At 39.5% G+C, this 23,180-nt stretch overlaps 1 protein-coding gene across 5 annotated transcripts in view; it reads left to right on the top strand.

Moving 5' to 3' along the window:
• The window catches only part of ITGBL1 (integrin subunit beta like 1), a 220,838-nt gene that overhangs the window by 130,054 nt on the left and 67,604 nt on the right, over positions 1–23,180 (top strand). For all 5 annotated transcript variants that reach the window (XM_045008639.1, XM_045008648.1, XM_045008631.1 and 2 more), the window contains one exon: positions 4,514–4,660. In XM_045008639.1, the coding sequence (XP_044864574.1) occupies positions 4,514–4,660 (147 nt within the window). The remainder of the gene's footprint in view (positions 1–4,513; positions 4,661–23,180) is intronic.

The following is a 23,180-nucleotide window of genomic DNA, read 5'->3' as shown; positions in this document are numbered from 1 at the left end:
TCTAGATGCTGCAAATGAGACAGAGGGGAAAAATAAAGGGAAAAACTAAAAGAATCCAATTTGTTATTAATACAAGGTGGTTGGTAGAGCATAAAAAGCGGTATGGTAGTGACTTTAGTATCAGTTCAAGAAATATGTGTTCCTATTAAATGCTGTTGAGTCTACTTCTGAACTGTACCTTGCTGCCCCTCAGAATATTGGGTCCAAGATACTCAAGTTGCCATTCAAGAATGCCGGGTATAACAAGAAGGTCTTTGCTATTTGCTCAGATAAGAAAATAAAATGGGAAAAGATGAGAGCATTTCTCAGGACCAGTCATCTAGAACTTCAGCTGTATAGGTGCTCAGCACATTATTTTAATCCTTGTTGAGAAAGAACAACTAACACAGTCCTACCCCATTTCTGGAGGTTCAAAAATTCTTCCTCAGCTACCAACATCCTCATGGTTTGTTGACTGAAAAAGGATTGATGCCCCAGCATCCCAGTGACACTTGGTGGAACTTTGGGGAAGATGATGCCTCTTCATTTTTATCCAAATACCATAAATACGATGAAATTAGCACTAAGCATGAGAAGGACTTTGACTAAAACATTGCATGTGTTTTGTGCACCAAGGGACTCTACAGAAGCACACATCTTGCAAAAGCAACTAAAGGCAGCTTCAAAGGGACTTGACAGATTACAGTCTGACACTAATACTGCAGTATTCTGTGGGAATCTGACTTGACCTAATTAAGAAAAAAATTTGGAACCGCACAAGAACAAAATCATTTTTAAAAATAGCTTCTGAAAAGTTTAGAGTCCCGTTCCCCCTGCCCCGCTCCCCCAAGCATGATTGATCCCAAATCAAAAGATCACAAAAGGAGCCTAGAACAGTAAGAGGAGGCTGAAACTGAGATGGTGAAATTTAACCCTCAGGTCCTTTTTTCTCTACTAATGATAAATATGAAGATCCAGATTTCTTAACCACAACTATGTCTGAAAAAGAATGTTGGGACTAGAACTGGTCAGAAAAGGAGAAAAAAAGATCTGTATCTGTGAAAATGTTTTATGACTTTTTTTCTTTCCACTTTTTTGGTTGAAATTTTGATCAGCTCTAAGTGTTTAACACAAACAGAAAACAGAACAATTGAATTCAGGATATTGTCTATCTTTAGGACTTTACTACTATCAGCATCAATTGAGTTTTACCACATTGGGATTGATTTGATTGAAACATAGTCATATTCCACTTGTAGAAAAAGCAAATAATTTGGTAAAAGTGTATCAGCAGCTAAGGATAAATACAAAAGAGGCTAACTAGGTTACAGGCTTTGCATTTGTGTATATTCAAGGCCTTGTTTATACAAACTGTGCAAACCCCTAGCTTAGACACAGTGCACCAATGTAAACTGACTTTCAGTAGTCTGACTTACCCCAGTTCAAACTAGGGTACTTTGCATCTGTGTAAGTCATTGCCAAAACCCATAATGTGGGAAAGCACTTAAAAAATTCAAGCTGTTAATTTTTGACAATATATTTACTGTTTTATGTCTGCAGTAAAACAGTGCTTACAAAGTGACTCACAAAGCATATGTGCTATGTTTCATTTCAAAACTGTTACTTTTTTAGGTTTTAACAAGTTTTTTTCAGTGTTTTAGTAAAAAATCCATGGGGGTTTACTTAGGTTGAGGAAAATCCAGGCAAAATGGCAAACCTGATAGACAATAAAGGGAGCTGAGCTGGTTCAAAAATTTCTCATGTTGTTCTGCCTGCCTAATTGATAGAGGCAGGAAACCTTTCCTGTCCAGATTAGTGGACTGGAATCATAGAAACCCTGTTGCAGATACGAATTTTACTGTGACTGAATGAAATGCCAACAGTCATTTCAAAGACTTTATATCATGGGAATTGGGAGCCCTGCTGCTAAGGCTTAACATCACAGAAAGGTAGCTCCCTTCAGAGATTTCACATTGCCTGGGGGTGATTGGCAATTTACAGTATTTCATGTTGCCAACTGAATGTCCTCTTTTAAAGAGTTTAATGCTGTTTGGTATCTAACTGCGTGATCTTCACTTAGAGGTGTTCATTGTCAAAGGACTGTCCTCCTTTAAAGATAATCATGTTAACATCTGATATAGAAAGCAAAAACCAACAACAAAATGAGCCTTCCCATATGAAAACATCCATATTCACATATAGACTATGTGCCACTGTCTTGTTAGTGCATACACAGCTGTGTTAGCAGGAGAGAGTCAATAAAGTGAATTAGCCTTTCAGAGATGCACATCTGGGCCACAGGGGCATATGGCCAATGCTCAGCCTGCCAGCAGGTGCACAAAAACAACAAGGGAAAGAAGAGAGGCCTTTGGCATTTTTAAATGAAAAACAATTAACAAACATAAAGAAAAATCACCTCCTGTGCACCTGCAGGATGGCAGATGGTCTGCTGGCCTTTCTGTCAGCCTAGGGAGCTCCTTGCCCCCTGCCTCCTCCAATTTTCTGCATGTAAACTGGTAAGTGCATACATTTTAGACATATAGTATTTGCAAGTGTAAACATTTCAAACTAGTCAGACTAGATCTATAAAACATATGTGCTTATAGTTTGCAAGAAGAAAACCAGATGGGACAGTGGACAAAAGAAGAGTAGGTTGGACTTAAAGCAGTGGGTTGTGACTGGCTGAGGTTCTTGGGAGCAGAGCTGGCCAGGGAGCTGGTCTAATGAAACAAGCATTTATGCCCCGTTTCAAACTTTACTCTGCTGATGAAGAAAGATTTTGCTGATTGTCATGGGGGTGCAGTGTGTAATGGGGGGGTTGCCCCCTTTTCAAATCATGACATCATATCAGACATGGCCCATTGAGTCACCTCTTCTTGCCGGGACATGGGGTCTCATGGCAAATAATCCTCTGTGCTGCCCTGGCTCGCAGGGCAGTACTACTTCTGGCCCAATCCCTCAGGGGTGGGGTGGGAGGACAGCAGAACAAACAAACAGTCTGGGGTTCTTAGCCTCCTGGCTGGGGCTGAAAATAATAGTCTGGGGCTTTGGCCCTCAGGGCAAGGCAGAGCAAACCAACAGTCTTTATCAATGATCCCCAGTGGTAACACTTATTGGCAAGTGCAGGGTGGGGGTAAAGGAACCTGGGCCCACCCCACTCTACCAGGTTCTGGCCCAGGGCCCTATGAAGCCAGTGATCTCCTTATTGAAGATTCAAGTGTCAGCTCCCAACACATTCCTGTGTCACTTCCTACCCTTGAGTCTCCTGCGGGCTTGTCCTCCACAGGAAGCAGCTTGGTGTCTCTGTTGGCCTCCGAAACTGGGGGCCGAGGTTCCCTGTACTACTGTCTTCTGCAGTCTGGAGAGCTGACGGTTCTTCAGCAGGAGCCGGCTGCTCCCGTCCATCCTGTTCTTCATCCAGCCCTGACTGAATTGACCAGTTGCCTTTTATCTGTTCCTTTCATCGAGAGCATGTGCAGCAGGGCGAGAGGGTGTGGCCTCTTCTGCCAAAAGTGATTGGTTACCCCCACCTGACCAGTATGGGGTTTATACACCCTGTCACTCTGATGCTCAAGCTTTCTTTGCCCAATGCTTAGAATATTTTGTTCTGCCAGGCTTCTGCTCCTTTAAGTGATTGATGGAAGAATCTAGAGAGCAAGTTAGAACTTTCTCTGCTGGATGTGCAGAGGAGATTTAATTGGATCTTCAGTCTTGCTCTCTTGCCTCCAGTCCTTCAGATAGCCCATGATGCTGACCACAAATGAGTGGTTGATGTAGGCCAAGGCAAATTGTATTCAGCATCACATAATTTGCATATCCATTTTTTAAAGCAGAATATACCGAAAAGTAGATCTACTTTTTTAAAATAATTATTTAAATATATTGTAGAAATGTGTGATTTTGATAAGGGATGAAATGTTGAGTATGCTGTGAACTTCATATTCTTTTTCTATGTGACATGGCATATAATATTGCAATTGTCAGTAGATGGAGTAAGGGTCTTGTACTGCAGTGTGATTTACAATGTGTTTATATGTGCATTGTGGGTCATAGTAGTGTTGAACTGAAAGTGTGTGCAGAACAGAGGGTATTTGTGTCCAGGTAAGACTGAATATTGTGATGGTAGTGAGATAAAGCATGGAGAGTGGCCTTGTGGTGAGTGTGAAAGTTGTCTTATGATTGCCTTGCTACTAAGGGTTTTCATTGTTGTGAGAAAATAAATTTGAATGTCTTGTGTATGAAGATTTATACTATACATCAGATGCTACAGTATTTTCTAAGAAAAGAAAAATGATTCAGTGGTCTAGAAACTATATGATAACACAAACAGTGTGGCATCCATTATTATTACCATACAGGAAATATTGATTTTAGGTGCAATGATTTGATTATATTGAACCTCTTCCCATGGTAATTATTTAATAAAAATGGAGTTTTAGAAATTAGAGACTATGTTTATTGTCATTAGGCTTTAATTAATCTATTGCCCTGATTGAGACTGACTTAGAACACTTTAATTCTATTCATTGTAAAGGTCATGGACAGTGTAATTGTGGAAGATGCGATTGTAAAAAAGGATGGACTGGAAAGAAGTGTGAACATCCACGTTCTTGTCCATTGTCAGCTGAGGACAGCTCTAAGAAATGCCAAGGAAGCTCTAATTTACCTTGTTCTGGAAGAGGTAGGTGAAGATTATTAGGATCTTTGTCATGCTCTCATAATATACTTCTGATTACAATTTTTCTATTCATATATTTCTTGTTTTAAAGAGCTTGAACTTTCCTTCTTGTGCATGAGTCATGTCTGCATGATTTATATGGTAGGGTGAAGGGAGAACAGGAGAAAGAGTACTGTACCTGTTTTTTCCTGGCATCTGCTGCATTCTATTATATTTCACTTACTTCAGTATGTTCAGTATGTTTTTGTAGAGGAGATTTCAAGATCGCTGCTATTAGTTCTTTGGTGAGGATATATTTGGAGTATAGGCCTATTCTTGCACCCTCTGCTTGGACAAAACTCCCACAGACTTGAAAGTGTCATGTCCTCAGCTTGTGTAAATTGGTATAACTCCTATTGACTTTGATAGACATATGCAGATATGCACTGACAGAGGATCTGTCCCACGGACTGCAGGATTGAGCCCTATACAATAATTGGTCTTGACAGCCATTTTCTAACTGCCTGCTCACTTTTCAGTTGCCTTTTCAAAAGCTTTGACTAAAACAATTATTTATTAACAGACTTTTATAAAATTAAGTATGCAGTTTCAGGTGTGTAGTTGAGACAATATAAACATAAATAACATGCAAGAGGGAAAAATCATCTAAAAGAGCATGGATTCCATTCATTTTGACTTATCGGAATATGAAATATGATTCTGCTCTCAAAAGACTAGAACGGTAAATATGATATAGACTTTTTTTAGAATCGGTAAATGAAGTTGTTATGAAGTCTGCCCTCTATAGCATTTGCTGGAAAAGGACTAAAGCTGCTTTTGAATTATTGCTCAAACCTTAAATGTCATTTAATTTATGATTGCTTCTTTCACTAATACTGTCTGCAATAACTGGGGTCAAACAAAGGTCATAAGCTATTCACCCAAGTTAGCAGTGCCAAATTCACAAATGTATAGCTGTTAATAACAGTTCTTGTGCAGAACTAGTTATCTTCTACAAGAACTAGGAGTCATCAGCTGCTTTTCATCAGACTATGATGGAAGAATGTTGACCTTTTAGAAGAGAAATAGCTGTCACAAGAGGAAGTGCCTTTGGTTGTGCTGGAAAAAAATGTTTTCATTTGGCTGGGTTAGGAGGTTTTGAATATTACTAATATATTACACATGTGCAGTCAGTTAACAGAAGGAATGTCTACATTGCAATTAAAAACCCATGTCAGCTGACTTAAGGTCATAGGGCTCAGGCTAAGGGGCTGTGTAACTGTCATGTTGACGTTTGGGCTCGGGCTGAAGCTCAGGCTTTAGGGCCCTATGCAATGGGAGGGTCCCAGAGTTTGGGCCTATTGTTACCTCAGTTTCCAATCTGTAAACTGGGCATAATAATACTTCTCTACTTCACAGGGGTGTTGTGAGCATAAAAATCCGTTAATGATTGATTTTGAGGTGCTCAGATACCGCAGTGAAGGGGGGCATATAAGCATATAGATAGAATAGAATAGCAAGAAAGAACTAGATGCTAGAAGGTGCAAGGGAATATGGGGCCTGTAAGGAGGTTTTATGGATGTAACCATGGGATTGCCTCCATCGTGTAGTAAACTGCTCCTGAAATTTAAAGGTCATTGTGCTGGAGGACCTGCTTAAACACCTTTAATATAGCGAGGCTGCTTTCCCAACCCGTTATTAGTATCAGTATATGATTTAAAGGAAATGTGTTTCCTGGAATGGAATACCTTACAAACAATTTAGTTCTGGGAATAAATTTCTTCTTGAGACTGGGTTGAGTTTTCAGAGTATTACATTTTAATTTTTTGTTGGTTTTTCAATCTGTCCCTTTTCAAACTGGATTTTTTCTCTTGTTTCTGATATCAGAGATGTCTTGACTGGGATTTTCAATGGAATCAAAGAGAGTTAGGCACTCATATCCTATTGAATTTCAATTGGATTTGGGCACCAAAATCCCTTAGGCACCTTTAAAAATTCTTGCCTTTGTTCGTGGTGTCTGTACATTACTATTTTGGTCACTTTCTTGTAATGTTTCTCTCTTAGCTAGGATACAAGGAAAATAAGAGTAAATGTGCACTGCTGTATGTAGGAAATTATGCATACAATATCTTAATTTAGTGGGAATTTTGTTTAGGAAGACAGTTTCACTCTGAGTTAGAAGAGGGGACCAGGAGTCAGGAGATGCAGCTGCAGTTTGTTACAGTGCCACTCGCTGTGTGTCCTTGGGGAATCCACTCTCTGTGCCCCAGTTTCTCTGTTAGTCAGTGGGGATCATGATACTAAAACACTTTAATATTTTTGGATGAGAGGTGCTAAATGAGGACAAAATATTATGGTTATTCTTAATACCACTTGCATCACACAGATAATTTACTCCTTAGCCATAACATGTAAGCAGAAAATTGTAATTCATACCCCTTTCAACTTTTATATTAAATACTGATGTGTACTGAGAGTTTCAGGTGGAGAATGTTTAAACATGAGACGTTTTGTCATGATGTTGGATTCCTAAGATTGTTCAACTACTGTCTAAGTGGTATTTTCATGTTAAAATGTGAAATGTAAGTTAGAAATGTTTTATAATTCTTCACTTCAATAATTGCCAAAGTAAACTCAGTTACTGGCTGAGGAGGCATTGAAGAAACATTCCATAGAAGCTTTGGCTGGCCACCTTGAGGTTTTAGCTTATTTTGCAAAACTTTCTGATTTGAAAATTAAAATCATAAATCTTCCAGCCCAAGAAAAAGAAAAAGGGGGAAGGAAGGAGAAAGGGAAGGAAATAAGCCTCTCATAACCCCATATAAAGAGAAAGTACATTACTTTGTCCTAGACTAATATTCTGCAGGTATTTTAAAAAATAGATGTATTGTGTATCCTATCATTTTATTTATAGTAGCTGGGGAAAAATGGGCAAAATCATCCCTTCCACAAGAATTACCTATGTAAGGGAATTTAAATATTCCTTAGAGGTAGTGAGCCACAGTCTCTTTTCATTGAGGGAAGATGCTTGTTTTCTCTTTCTCAGTTTCCCCTCCTATAAAATCGGGATATTTAGCGCACAGAAATTAAACCAATAATGTTTGTTGAAGTGTTTTGCAATCTTTGAATGAAAGGCAAATCCAAAGTCTTATGTTTTATTTATTATAGACTATTGTGATATGACCATGCCTATTACAACCTGCTTCAGACCAGACTGGTAGCCTAGGGGTGATTATCCGGGCTGCCGTGTAGTAGACCTGAATGTGATTCCTGTTGTTTGTGCCTCAGCTATCAGTTTTTCAGTTAAGTGAGAAGGCTTCTGAGCTGGGGAAGGATGATTATCTGTTTGTCTTGGGAACAGCTGGCATTGCTATAGCTTATATTGCAACACTCATTGATTTCAGGGAGATTTTTCCCTGGGAAGTGGTACCTTGCAATGAGGGGTGGTGATCTTGGGCTCGTGGATTTATCTGTAATCAATTAAATATAGATCATAAAACTCATCCAAGATTACTTTTATAACTCATTGCTAGTTGGATGATTCAGTAGGCCTATATATTTAGTATGTATATTAAAAAAACATGTTTACATACAGTGTAGGCTGCTTTATCAAATGAGCTTTGATTTTGTTTTTTTAAATTTCAACAGGTCTAAGTTTTGGGCTAAGTGCGCACGCACTCACAAAACTTAGTTATAGCAAACTGTTATTTTTATTATTCAAAATAAAGTGCAAAATATTTTGTTGAGTGAGCAATAACAGAGAGGGCATCAGCCTTACAAGATAAGAGAATTCAGCAGTGTTGAGGCATGTCATATGCATCACACATTCAGAATGTGCAGAATTTAAGCTTTTATTTAATTATACGGATTCCTATCATCACAATAAGAGAATGAAAGAAAGAGAAAAAGAAGCACAATAAAAGAAAAACTTTTAAGCATCAGGAGTAAATAAATCAGGATCTCCCTCTTTTTTCCTAAAGATACCAAGGAACAAAAAAGGAATTAAGAAGGAAAATTAATAAACCACAGTTTGATTAGACTCAGTAACACTGATGTACGATTAGATTGTAACATTTCAATCTGCCCTGCTCTGTCCCAGAAACAGACCAGGGAAAGAACTGTGACTCTGAGTCACAGCTCCCTTCCTGGCTTCCCACTCACTCTAGGGGGAAGCAAACTGCTACTGGAGAACTGGCTGGCATGTTGGGAGAGCAGACCAAACACCACAATTATTCCTCACTGGTGTCAGCCCACTTCTTGCCTGCTTGTGTAGATGTGGGGGAGCAGCAACTCCATGGAGGATTCTCTCCCATCTGTGCTCTGACCCGTGATACAGATAACTTGTGCTGAGGAGTAAAGCAGCATTTCACACCCTCTACATCAGGGGTGGGCAAACTATGGCCCACAGGCCACATCTGGCCCGTGGGACCGTCCTGCCAGGCCCCCGAGCTCCTGGCCAGGGAGTCTCACCCCCAGTCCCTCCCCTGCTGTCCCCCCTCCCCCGCGGCCTCAGCTCACTTACTCCGCCGCTGGCGCAATGCTCTGGGTGGCGGGGCTGTGAGCTCCTGGGGCAGCGCAGCTGCAGAGCCTGGCCTGACCCCATGTTCTGCGCTGCATGGTGGTGGCGGCAGCAGCGGTGGCATGGTCTGGCTCCATCCAGGCGGCGTGGCTGTAGTGCTGCCAGCCACCGGAGCTCCAGGAAGCATGGTAAGGGAGCAGGGGGGGTTGGATAGAGGGCAGGGGAGTTCGGGGTGATGATCAGGGGGTGGGGGTGTGAATGGTGGTCAGGGGGGAAACAGGGTTGAATGGGGGCAGAGGTCCCGGGGCGGGGCATCAGGAATGAGAGGAGGGGTTGGATGGGGCGGCAGGGATCAAGGGGCTGTCAGGGGACAGGGAGCAGGGGTTTGTGAATGGGGCAGGGGTCTGAGAGGGGCCATCAGGGAACAGGGGAGGTTGGATGGAGCCGGAGTCCCGTCAGGGACAGATGGAGGTGGGGGCCAGGCCACGACCCCCTCCCCTAACTGGCCCTCCATACAATTTAAAAAAGTTTGCCTGCCCCTGCTCTACATCCTTGCATGCTACTGTAAGGACAGGTCAAAATTTTGCCCTGGGAATTAGATATCCTCTCATTTAATCAACCTGATTGTTTTCACCTCCAATAGTTCCTCTCATATATAAAAGAAGAAAAAGAGCAAATGCTAGTATTGGAATTTAGACTCACGAGCACTAACTTCTAAACTCAGTCTCTCAAATACCTGCCTTGCAGAATTATATCACAGAGGATCTATCTCTAGCTGACCTTATGCGCACAGATTCAGTAACACCTTTAATGTTTTATTCACAGTAGCATTTTTTTATTTGCGGCAAAGTTTCTCAGTGCCAGGGTAATGCTTTTCATAATAAGAGGTTTCACTTTTAAAGAACATTATTGTACAAGGGGTGTCTGTGTTAAAGGAGAACACATTAAAAAATGAAACTCCACATCATAAGGAATGTCAGCTCTAAAGGAGGCAGATTATCACTATCAGCTTTCTAGAACAAGACTAATGACTTTCATAACTTTATAACGGGGAGCACTCTGTTGAGCTACTCTCTAAGGTTAAAAACAAGTGTCAAAAATAATAAAAAACCTCACAGAAGAGAACTGAAAGCAATAAGGGAATTAGCTTATTTCTGAGGAAAGCAGAGGAGAGCTAGTTTATAATCTGTTTTCTCTAGTTAGTCATCGTGCATGAGGGCAACCATCCTGGCAGTGACCCAAAGACAAACACCAAAGCTTCCTCTTGATATTACCTTTTACCATTTCAATCCCTGTTCCATAATTATGTTTATTTACTTTACATGTGTGGTGAAAGAGACTGGTTGTCTTTAAAACGGCAAAAGTCTCCGTTTTGCCTTTATTCTGAACTGGGTGTCTGAAAAATTAGTTTTCTTATCCAGTAGTACAAAATAAAATAAAAAATAATCATACCAGTTACATTTTCAAAACCCATTTTCAAAAGTTGAAAATCAATGGGGCTCAGGCACTCAGGTCACTTAGGAGCTCTTGGAAATTGTATCTACTGTGGATATTGTACAGAAAAAAGTACAAATGCATTTTATCTCTTATTTAAAAACTACCAGTTGACTGATTCAGTGGAAGAACAACAGTGCTCAGTGCAATATTAAAGACTACTCATAGTGAATTGAGGCAATGAATCAATCATGAGTGTAGCACTCAGCTTCCATAATTCATGGCATTAGCAGAATACAAACCCGCATAATCTGAAAGCAAAGTTTAGGGTTTAAGGTCAGTGAGTTATATCGTTTAAAGCTATGATGATATAGCAACTTTCCAGGGTAGGAACAACATCTACCACAATGCAGACTGGGGCTTCTCAGTAGTAACATTGCATAAATATTAAATACTAGTACCACTAATAACAATAACAGCCTTTCACACTTCTGAAACATGTATCACCAAAGGCTCAATTCATTTAAGATGTTCTGCAACTTCCAATGAGTTTTACAGTGCACAGCATTTTCTGAATCATCTCCATACACACACTGATATGAACAGATTTATACTACACTGGAAGCAGATGCAGTTATGGAATTGACTCTTTTGAGCTTTGAATAGGTGATCTTCGCTGATGCTTGCAAGTATTGTTGCAAATGAGGCAAAGTGACTGCTACATTAAAATATAGGCTAGATCCTCAGCTGGTGTAAGTCGAGAGTTGTAACTCCATTGAAGTCAGTGGAATTATGCTGATTTACATCAGTTGAGGATCTGGCTCAATGTATTTACAATTTTTTTCCACAATTTTATCCATGCCGATTGTGATACAGAAATAGAAACTTATCACAGTAATCTAACACAATCAATTTAATATATTCAGCTTGATGGGATACAAATATTTTTATAACATCTTAATGTGTTTAACATTAAAAAACAAGTTTATACATTTGGTGAAACTGTGGGGCTATGCATAATATAGTTAAACTATGGGCATTTCTATGGCACTCATTCTTGTAGTATCTGAACATGAATTAAATCAAACCATGCCTCTGTGAGGTAGGAAAGTACCATTATCCAGATTTTACAGAGACGCATAGAAAGAATAAATGTCTTGCAAAAGTTCACAAAGAATAACTGTGGTAAGACCAGAGAATTGAACCTCAATCACTTTGAACTCCTGTTCTGTGCCTGAACCATGGGAGCTATTCTATTCTAAACCTACTTCTGCATTCAGATCCTTATTAAAGAATAAATAAAGGTAACGTTTGCACTTTTGTCCCCTTTGCTTGGGAATTACCAGATAAAATAAACAAACAAAAATCCCAGATGCATAAAGTCTCAGGCTGTCAGCCCCGCAAGGTGGGACTCGGGAGGTCAGCCCCAGGCAGCAGGGCTTGAGCGAAAAGTGACGCCAAGCAGCTTGGGCCAGCCCTATGTGGGGCTCCATTATCCAGGTCATTAATGAAAATATTGATTAATACCAGACCCAGGACAGACCTTCTGTAGGATCTCACTAGAAGTGTCCTCCCAGTCTGACAGCAAACTATTGATAACTACTCCTTGAGTACTTTCGTTCAACCAGTTTTGCATCCACCTTTTGGCAATTTCATTTAGACCACATTTTCCTAGTTTGCTTATGAAAATGTCATGAGGAAAGTGTCAGTCTCCGCCCCTCAAAATATATTTGTCATTTCAATTTGAATGGCTTGGAACTGAAATAATTGTGTTTGTGTTGAACTGGAACAAAATTTCTTCTTAAATATCAAATTATATAAATATTTCCATGAAAATACTTCTGCCCTCTTAGACATTTAGTTAATATAAAAAGAGAAAATCTGCTGGCACATAAGAATATGTAGCAATGTTCATAAGTGAGTAGGTCAATGAAGTTACCACTTTATGCACTGCAAATGGCTTTCAAAGTCTAGCTGTCAACAGAGACATCCTCAATGTTCAATGCTGTTTATATCAAGGGATTTATTTTGGGCCCCTCTCCAGTTTTTCTATTTATTAATTGTTATTATTTGTGAACTCAGACAATTTGATCCAGGTCTGCTTATAGCGAAACATACCTGGTTGGTATCTGGATATACCTCATGGCCATATACCGGTAAATACATAGTCCTTCTTGCATTATTATAACCCTACCAGCATACTGAATTGTGTAATATGCACCAAGCAAACAGCAGAGCTCATTAATTGAAAGGATGTTCCATGCAGATTGGTTGGTACAAAAGCTGGAGTGCATAAAGGAGGCAAAAGATGCAGTTCAGTGGGACATATGAGTAGACCAGGAAAGAAAACTGATTACATTAGCTGCATGTGTAGAAAACAATTAAATGTAGAAGCTGACATCTAAGGGCTTCAATCTCCACTACTTTGCTCTTTGCATTTTCTCCTGTATAAAGTTGGTGTAAAATGATATTCTGAAACCATCTATGAAAATTAAGCGGAGGCAGATTTATGAAGAGTGATTAAAATGACAAGGAATTCCTTTAACTTAATGCAACATGACAGGGGAAGGTTTGTATACAAAGCCATTTATCTGAAGCTAGATGTTTTCTGTCTTTATTAATGTGGGCAATAAATTGTCTGTTATTGTACCTTTAAAAATTCAATAACAATATTTAAGACAAACGAGGATAAGTGCTGCTGTTTGTCCTTCTTGCCCCTTGCATCTCAGCTGCTAGATTAAGCACTATTAATATTTTTAATACAGCACATTCTTTGATGTAGTATTTACTTTTTTCAGACTGCTTCTGGAATTGTGAAAGGTTTTTCACATTAAGCTTATAATAAAACTAGAGAAGTGGGAATCTGGTAAATTTCACAGGGTTTATGATTTAATAAGAGATAATTAGCTTTGCTAATCATGTCCTGTTTTATTGGTATTCTATTGTTTGATTTAGGTGACAGACAGAAGAGGATGCAGACAGACAATAAAGAAGAGCTTAAACTTAAACACACACAAAATAATTTTCTAAATAGAAATGGCAAAAACAGACTGGCTGATAATATTCTGGGTGCTGAACAAATGGAGACTTATAGTACAAGCGCAGCATGGGTGAACTCAGACCCCTATTAGGATAGAAAAATAGGACAGTTTCTTTAAAAGAAATATATTTAAGATGTTTAGGGAAATGGTTAGGAAATTCAGCCACAGAACTGAATCTGGGCTGGGTGTACACCATGCAGGCAGTAGTGGAAGGAGAAATGATGTAGAATGATTGTTTTCAACAAACTTTGTAAAACTATTCAGGAAATCCGCAGGGAGAATGACTGTCCAAATACCAACAAAAGGAGTATACATTATTGATGGTATCAATATATATCCCGTAACAAGGTGGTCCTGTGTTGCCTGATCTATTGATAGTATATTGATATTACTGATTTAGTTTCCCCAATTAGCACTCTGAAATTTGGTATGGTCTTGTCCCAAGATCAGGCCCAGTATTATCAAAATTACTGTTCAGTTGGGAGCCCCAGTGTGTATGGTTGTAACATTCTCATTTAGGAAATCACACAATATTTATAATAATTGTATTAATACAGTTTGCAAATTCACAAACTCTCTAACCTAGCAAGGCAGGTAGAGATAATACAGAATGAGCTGAGCACTCATCTATTTACACCATCCCTTGCAAAACAATCTGAAGCGTTATCATCTTCTCCCTCACCATCGCCACCATCACCAATGGTTGTCACCCTTGAATCTCTCAAAAGCTACCTTTCCCTCTCTCACAGCATACAGGCTTGGATACAACTTCTATAATGTGTTACACTGATGCCACTATGCCTAATGGATATTCAGTACAGGTTTCGTCCTTTTTCCTTATTTGTAGTTCCTCATCTTACTTCTCCGATAAGTTATTAATCTTTTTACCTCAATCTTAAGTCAATTAGTTCATGGCATCCTTAGGTCAATTAGGTACCATGGCATCCTTGTGGTCAGATATCTGCTGATGTCCTTAACTAAAAATATCCCAAGCTTGTGTAAACTAGCATTTTGTGATTACCTGCTGGCAGTTAAACCATTACAGCATTTTATCTTGTGATATCTTATGATCTTCTAGAGTTACTCTTGGTTAGCCTTAATTAGTTTGGCTCTTCTTGTCTTATAGGCCTTGAGGCTTTTAGACTCACTACATTACTTATACCTATCAAATACTCCACCTATCAGCTACACCTGAGGAAGAGAATTAAGAGGTTAAGCAGAATCTGAAAAAAATAGCAGATATGGCTGTACCAGATGAATTACTGCTCACTTGGGGAGATTTTAACACTGATACGGGATCAAGTCGATCGGGCTATGAGTGGATACTGTGCCCACAGAATCCAGAGAAGGCTGCACTTCTTGATATGTGTTGAGACAATCAGTGGGTGACTGACAACACTTGATTTAAGACAAGAGAAAGTAATTTTTACACATTCCAAAGTGATGGAGTAAGCACACAAATAGATTTGTAGCTAACCAGGATGAACCAAAGGAAAATGGTTAAGGATTGTAAGGTTACTATAAGTGAAATGGTTGTATCCCAACACAAGCTCTTGGTGGTAATGGTCACGACTGGCAAATGGACAGAGCATGAGCTTTTAACCAGTGATACCCGCATCAGGATATTGATTCTGCACAGCATGACTATGAGACAGTCGCAAGGTTTGCACCAAGAGATACAACACGCCTCTTCTGCGATTCCAATCTGTGTATCTTTAAGAATGCATTGATCCAAGAAGCTGAGATGCTATGTGGATGCGCTAAGCTGGGTAGATCATTGTCTCAAGAAGAATAGTGGGGGAACAAGGAAATGCAAAAAGCAGTATGAAATCAGAGAGAAGCCAGAAAGGTGATGGAAAATAACCCTTTGGAAGAAGCAGTTGCCACCTACAGAGGCACCAAGCAAGCAGATGGAAAGGTGATAAACCTAGCTTTAGATGATCTGAATAAGGAGTTGAACAACTGCCCTCAGCTTGGCAAGAAGAAGATACATGTTCGTGCACATGATAAACAAAAGGAAGGAAGATGGAGTGAACACACCATTCATAAAGAATGCATAGTGTGGTTCACACATGGCTGCCCCACTGAAAAGGCCATAGCATATGTGCTAACTGGCTGGGAGACACTGAGGTTTGTGTGGCCACTCCTCTCCTCTTCAGGGCAAGTTAGGTATCCTGCTTGCTGCTGTACAAGAGGAAGGAGTGAAGAGGTTCTTTCTATAACTTCTTCTCTTAATGCCACATCAACACACTACAGGGCAGGCTATGGCCAACATAGCTCTAGAAAACTTGGCGGTTAGTTCTACAAAGAAAGATGATGTGCAGTACAAGGACTTATATTTGGACAACACCAGCAGGCATTCCAGGTCACAAATATTCTCTATTCATTTTATTCATAATGTGGTAAAATGTTATAATAAGTAGTACATCCATTACATCCTTGCATGTAGATTTGACAGACTGAACTGACTTAATTTTTCCAGTGCTGGTAATTTCTTGTACAAAATCATACTTGCACTTAAAAATACTAAGCTGTGCACATACAATTGCCAACTTTGCTTCTGCACATGCAAGTTTCCTCATATAATTGTTTCCACATACACTTGTCTATTTCATGGAATCAATTTGGTTAATACATTTTGAAAAAACAGTCCTTTATTTCCCTATTTTAGATGTAAAATAGAACCATACCGTTTTATATCATGTTGAATACATTTATTATTTTCCATGAGCTGCAGTAATTAATTGGAATCTAGCCAATGTGTTTGTGCAAACACTCACTCTTTTTTTTTTTTGTTGTTTTTTGTTTTTCATTCCTTTTGGAATGCCTTGTACTATGTGAGCCAACCAAAAATACTGCAGACATTTCTTCAAGTGAGCCACCCACCAGGTGGACAGCACTTAAAACTACTGTAAAGCCTCTTTTATTTTGAATACCTGTAATGGCACAAGGAGTACACATCAATCTACCTTTGAGCTATTCTTCCTGTTATCCTAAGGGATATTTCAGTCTTTAGGTTATTTCACTCTTGTATCTTTGAAACTATTCAGGATGTTTATAAATCCTGACGTCAAGCCAGGTAGAGCTTCTTAAGTGAGCTGAAGCAGGATCAAGCATTTACACAAACCTAATGCACTATTATTTTTTAAGCACTCAGTGTCCTACTTGCTAAGTGTCTCATTCACAAATCATTATAGCACATTCTATGCGAAAGGAAAGATACTCCATTGCAAGCTTCCCACTAGCTAAAAACATTGGTGTAACAATGGTTTTAGCTAGTGGGAGGCTTGCAATGAAATACAGTTTTTCATTAAGCATTCTCAACAATATACTCCTCTGCCACACGGCAAGCACCCACCATCCATCAAAGATGTTGAAGTACTCCACAGCTATATTCAGCTCACTATCAAATCAAATGGAAGAGACAGACTAGTCAAGGATTGAGAAGGAAGTCTAACACAAATTAGTGTCAGTCCACTCTTTGATTAGGTAATGGCAATTATGATATTTATAGCAATTCACTACAGGGAAATGTTCCAAAATTGAAAGTCTGCTTCCACTTGTGCGAAGCTTTGCCTTGAATTTTTGAGTGCCAACTATGTTCTTCCAAATGTAAACAGCACAGATTACAGAGGCTATAATGCCAGCATAAGACTGTGGGCTATTATACTGTATTAATACAGTATTGATTTTTCAAAAGCCCCTAAGTCAAATTGTGTTTAGGCACTTTTGAAAATGTACCCATAGTGCACAAGTACACAATACCATGCCATGTACATCTGTGCCATATGTCAAATAAGTTTTGACACTCTCTTTTACATCAAAGGGGTGTCAGATTTAATACATATTGGTTTTTGTCATATGTTTTGTATTGTGCTCTGCAGCTCTCTGCCTGGATTTGACAGGATGCCATGGTCCAGCTAACACTTGAGCAGTGTGCGCAAATGAGAAAGCCAATCATGGCACAAGACCTGCTGATAATCATGGAACAATCAACATTTAGGAAACAACAATTGTGGAGTCTCCTACTGATTTTAACTGCCTGATATGAGTTGAGAATAGTTAATCAGGGCTAGATTACAGAATAGACTGTGTAGCTTTGGGCATGTCAGTCTCAAGATATTAGAGAGACAGGTGGGTGAGGTAATTGTGACCGGATCCCGGGGGTACAGCCTGGGACTGTGGACCGCTGTGCCCCCTTAACTCTCTCCAGCCTGGGCTGTCGTTCACAATGCCTTGCTAGAGACAAGTAGCAAACCCCTCCAGATGCTGTTATCACTCAGCACAACCACATGTGGAGCCCCATAGCCAGCAATGATTGCATGAATGCTCCCAGAGCCACTCATGAATCACACAGAGAAAGGCATCAGAACCAAATCCCCCCAGCTCCCAGCACTATACCTCAGGAATATACTGTCTTGCATTGCTCAAGATGGTTCACCATATTATTAATGGAAAGTGAATATACAGCAGCCTTTGCAAAACCTGAGCAGATTTGCCACACACTTTATACAAACTCACTGGTGAAGATAAATAGTTAAACAAATTTATTGACTATAAAAGATTTTAAGTGATAGGCAAAAAGTCAGAGTTAATTACCAAAAGAAATAAAATATAAGCATGCAGTCTAAATTCTCAACATCTAGATTAAGCAGTTTTCCTCACCCCACAGGATATCGCAGTTCATATTACACAGATTTCACCCTTGAAATCTGGGCCAGTCTCCTCAGTTGGAGTTTCAAAGTGTCCTTGCTGCTTGCCGCATAGGTGGGAGCAGGAGAAAGGCTCAGCATGTAGCCACTGTGTTCTGTTTTATAACCTCAGGCCCATGTGCTTGGGAAGCACAAGTCCGGGCATGTCTGGGGGCATTGCTGAGTCTCCAGGCAAGGTTGAGCAATTCCCCTGGTGTGGCCTCATGCAGGTGAGTCACTGAATTGTAGCTCCCTTGCTGGACAATGGTTGTTGATCGGTTGTTTAACACACCACCTGAGTGTTGGCTACTTTCTTTGCCGTTGCCTTTGGAGAGCTAATATCTGGCTGATTCCCCAACTTACAGCATGTTTTAGTGACCGCCATGCAACACAATTCTCATAATTTCATATGCATTAATGACATACTTATATGGATAGATAAATGACTTTCAGCAGATCATAACCTTTCCCCTGATACCGTACAAGGCATGCTTTATATGCAAGATCACAATTATATAAAAATGAGGAATATGGGGGTTCCAGAACGCTCCCTCAAGGTATAGAATGTCACAGTAATATCTGGGTGACCATATTTTCCCTAAACTGAAAACGGGACACCGAGTAATCAGCAACACCAGTCAGCTCAGGCCAGCAGTGGTGCATATGTTTGCAAAATTTGTGATGACATCAAGCTGGGAGGGGTTGCAAAGCACTTTGGAGGACAGGATTAGAATTCAAAACAACCTTAACAAATTGGAGAATCGGTCTGAAATCAACAAGATGAAATTCAATAAAGACAAGGCAAAGTATGACATTTAAGACAGAAAAATCAAATGGACAACTAAAAAATATGGAATAACTGGCAAAGCGGTAGTACTACTGAAAAGCATGTGGAAGTTATGATGGATCACAAGTTGAATGAATCAACCATGTGATTAAACTGCTAAAAAAGCTAGTACCATTCTAGAGTGTATCAACAGGAGTGTTGAATGTAAGCCACTCTACTTGGCACAGATGAGACCTCAGCTGGAGTACACTGTCCAGTTCAGGGTGCTATACATTCAAAAATATGCAGAGAAGTTGTGGAGAGTCCAGAGAACAGCAACAAAAATGGTGAAAAGTTTAGAAAACCTGACCTGTGAGGAAAGATTGAAAAAACTGAGAACTCTTAGTTCCAAGAAAAGAGACCTGATAACAGTCTTGAAATACGTTAAGGGCTCATATAAAGAGGATGGTGATCAATTGTTCTCCATGTCCACTGAAGAAAGGACAAGAAATTAACTAATATAAAATTTACCCTGCTGGGTCTTTCCTCTTGCAAGGCAAAATCCTTTATCACCTAGGGGGCATTAAAGGCCTTAAATGCAGCACAGTCCTAGTGGTCTGTACCACTGTGTGCTGTGGAACTAATGCTCAGCGGTGGTCTTCTACATGGCACTGCAGAGAGAAATTCAGTGTAAGAGCCAGGGGAAACAGGTGTTTCCAATATGTCTATGGCTATGTGGTTCTACTGGCCAAAATGCCTAGGTGGGGGAGTATAGGCAATAGATGGTACTCCACTAACTAGAGAAATAATTCCATTTGCTCCAACCATCATGGAGATAGCATCTGTGCAGGATATTTACTTAGGCCAAGGTCTTGATGTCCTTTCTCATGCTGGGTAGTACCTTGCTCCACAAGTAGTTGAATTGATTTTAATGTGCTATTTGAGAAGTAAGATATTACTCAGTGTGAGTAGGGGTAGCAGAACATTGCCATACGGCATTGCACAGAGGCCCAGGCTCTGCTGCATAACTTGCAATAGCTGGACCGAAACATTTTCACATGATCACCAGTTTTTCATTGCTTCTTATTAACTTTCAAATGAACTCTGACAGTAAAAGGAATTAATATGGATTTGGGATGTTGCAAATATAAGAAGAATACTAGCACTTGGACCTTTTGACTATATATTAATGCTTGCCTGCATTATGTCTGGTTTTGATTTAATTCCTCTTAACATTCAAATCAAACTGTACTTTAGCTGAATTATTTATTGTGGTTAGCAAACAAGATTTGACTGGCTTGATTTTCCTCAGTTCATGTCTCTATCAAGAATATAGGAAAACTGCTTGTGGCTTATCATTAGTGAAATGAAACATAATGTGCTTCTGGTCATATTTTTTTTTAAATCATGGATCCTTCCATTCAAAATTTTATCTCTGACTTCATATTATTTCAGTTTATTGCTGAAGTGTTATGATCTATTTTTATTCAGTTCAACTTGTTTTGGTCTGATACTTAAAACTTGTCACAGTAAACAGGAAATAACCTTTCTTTTTTCTTGCATCAATATGTGTGATCAAAGTGAGGCTGTTACTCTGAAGGCAACATTCACCTCAGTGGACATTACACTTTTATTGGAAAATATTTACTAAATTTAGCACTAGCTTCATTTATTATTTCATATCACAGATGGGGAGATATTGGTTCATACCTTTCTGTGACCTCTGCTGCTGATTCACTAGCAACTTTAATATTAGGTGCCATTGATTTCAAACACTTACATCATGATAATAAATATTTCAACTGTGGGTCATGTTGTTCTCATATATATGATGGATTGACTCCCATCATTGGCCTACACTCATCAGTGACATGTAACTAATTTTGAAGAGCTCACATTTTGGACCACAATATCACTGTATCTGCTTACCTCTTTCTGAAGATACAGATGAACAGTGATTGGACTGTGAACCTCTAGTGACAGTTCTACAGCATTTCAAGTAATCTGCTAAACCAAACAGAAAAAAGGAGGTGATGATGAGGAGATGAATAATAAAAAGTACAAATGAGGGGTTTCTTTTTGTATTGTAAGTTTTAATAACTCTTTGAAGAATGAGAGGTGGTGATGGCAACCAAACAAAAGAAAATAATGGAGCCAAAGAAAGACTACAGTATATTACACATATAAATGGATTGATTAAAATTAATCATTTTTCTGAGTTCTTAACTTAGATGCTTAACTATGAGCTGTTGCATCAAAGCAAATTTTCAAGAGTTGGTGTCTTGCGGACCTACTTAGCATAGGGAAAGATTATTTAAACATTAATAATTTTTTACTTAGGTTAGCTCAGTGACTCCATGGGTAGCAAATACCAGGTTTGAGAGCAAATTTGTGACTCTTGTTCTTTCGAGTAATGGTATTTGGGGCTGTCATGGAGATAATTGCCATTAGTCTTTGAGGTAGGGAGATTGTGTTGTACTAGCCTTCAGCCATACTACTTTGAGTTGAGATACCATCAGATAGATGGGACAAGGCTTTTGTAAAGCCTGAGAGAGTTTAAATAGGTGGGGGGGGAGGTGAGGAGAAATGCACTATGAGAACCAATCTGCTAGCCTTGTCCCCCCAGCTAATAGGGAAGTGAGGAGGTACCAGCTGCTGTCCTTCCAACCATGTGCTCGCACATCTCCCCTCTCCCGCTCAGGTGCTGGTCACATCCCCTCCTGCCCTGTCAATACCCCCCTCCCCTGAACTGTCTGCAAATGTGTGTGTGTGTGTGTGTGTGTGTGTGGAGGGGGGAATTATTTGGCTCTTCTTTATTGCATATGTGTACAGCATCTGGGACAATGGGGTTAGGCTCTGGAATCAGAGGAGCATCTAGATGCTTGTGCAATACAAGTAATAAATAATAATAACCACTCAAACTAAAGCCCAAATTGTTCCAAATGAGATCTCACAGTAAGTGACTTCATGAAAACAATGCTCACTAGTATAGACCTGAATGGTGACTGCCATTTTCACTCGAATTCAAAACTGAATGTACTTGGGTCTTGCTCTTGCCCTTTTGGAGCTCACTGTCTCTGAACCTCTGAGTGATTGAGTTTTACTTTCACAAAGATGGACAAAGTGAATTTTAAGCTTGCAGGCACAAGTATAAGCTAGGCCCTGGCTTGATGTATTGGGGTGGCAGAGTTCCTCAAAGTCCTCCCCAGAGTCCTAGCAATTAAATAAGCCAGACAAGGACCTGAATGCACCCTGTACATGAAATTACGCTGTCAATAACACATGCCACTAAATGCAATACACTTAATTTATTTGATAGGGACACGGCTTTGGGAATAGTGTTCCCAAAACCCAGAGGCAATTTAATGAGCCAGCCACGGATCTGAGCACACACTTCATAGCAAAGACCGTGCATGCATAGTTGCTCTGTGTGACTATCATAAGTGAAAATTAAACCTGTTAATGTTAAAATTTATGAATACAACTTTTTAACTCTTCACCTGTCTAATAAATCTTACAGCACTCTAATTTTTCTAGAAATGTGTGAACCAGTAAAGATATGTTTTGTAAAGTTCCTTAGTATTGCTCCTCTCTCTGTAAACTGCTTCCAGTTCTTAGGAGAGTAAAAGTCCTCTGTAGTTTCCTATGAGCTATGCTCATCTAGTCAGGGAACAGAGAACACAAATTCTGACAGTACACAACTGGTCACAACTAAGCAACGGTGTTTTAATTACAAGTATCAGAGTGTAGCAAAGTGTTTGCACTCAGTCTGTAGAGAAAAGAACTCCTCTGAAAAAGGGTCAGGTAAAATAGCATAAAAAATAAATTAGAGGAAATTACGAAATCAGGAGCTACTCATGAACTTTTGGTGAGCTGGAAACATGGCTAAATTAATTGGATAAACTATTTCTTCTGAACTACTTGCTCAGCCCTGCTAGAGCTGAAATGATCCATAACCTATTACTAATTCCCACAGAGATTCATTCTTTTACCTTGTCTGTGTCTGCGTAGTGTCTGTGAGTTAGCTGCAATTTTTGCAAATATTTTTGGAACATTTTCCCCAAGATTAAATTGTAACTGTTGGTATTCCTAA

Source organism: Mauremys mutica, chromosome 1 (assembly GCF_020497125.1).
Source record: "Mauremys mutica isolate MM-2020 ecotype Southern chromosome 1, ASM2049712v1, whole genome shotgun sequence".
NCBI lineage: Eukaryota > Metazoa > Chordata > Testudines > Geoemydidae > Mauremys > Mauremys mutica.
This window is presented reverse-complemented; position numbering and strand designations above follow the sequence as displayed.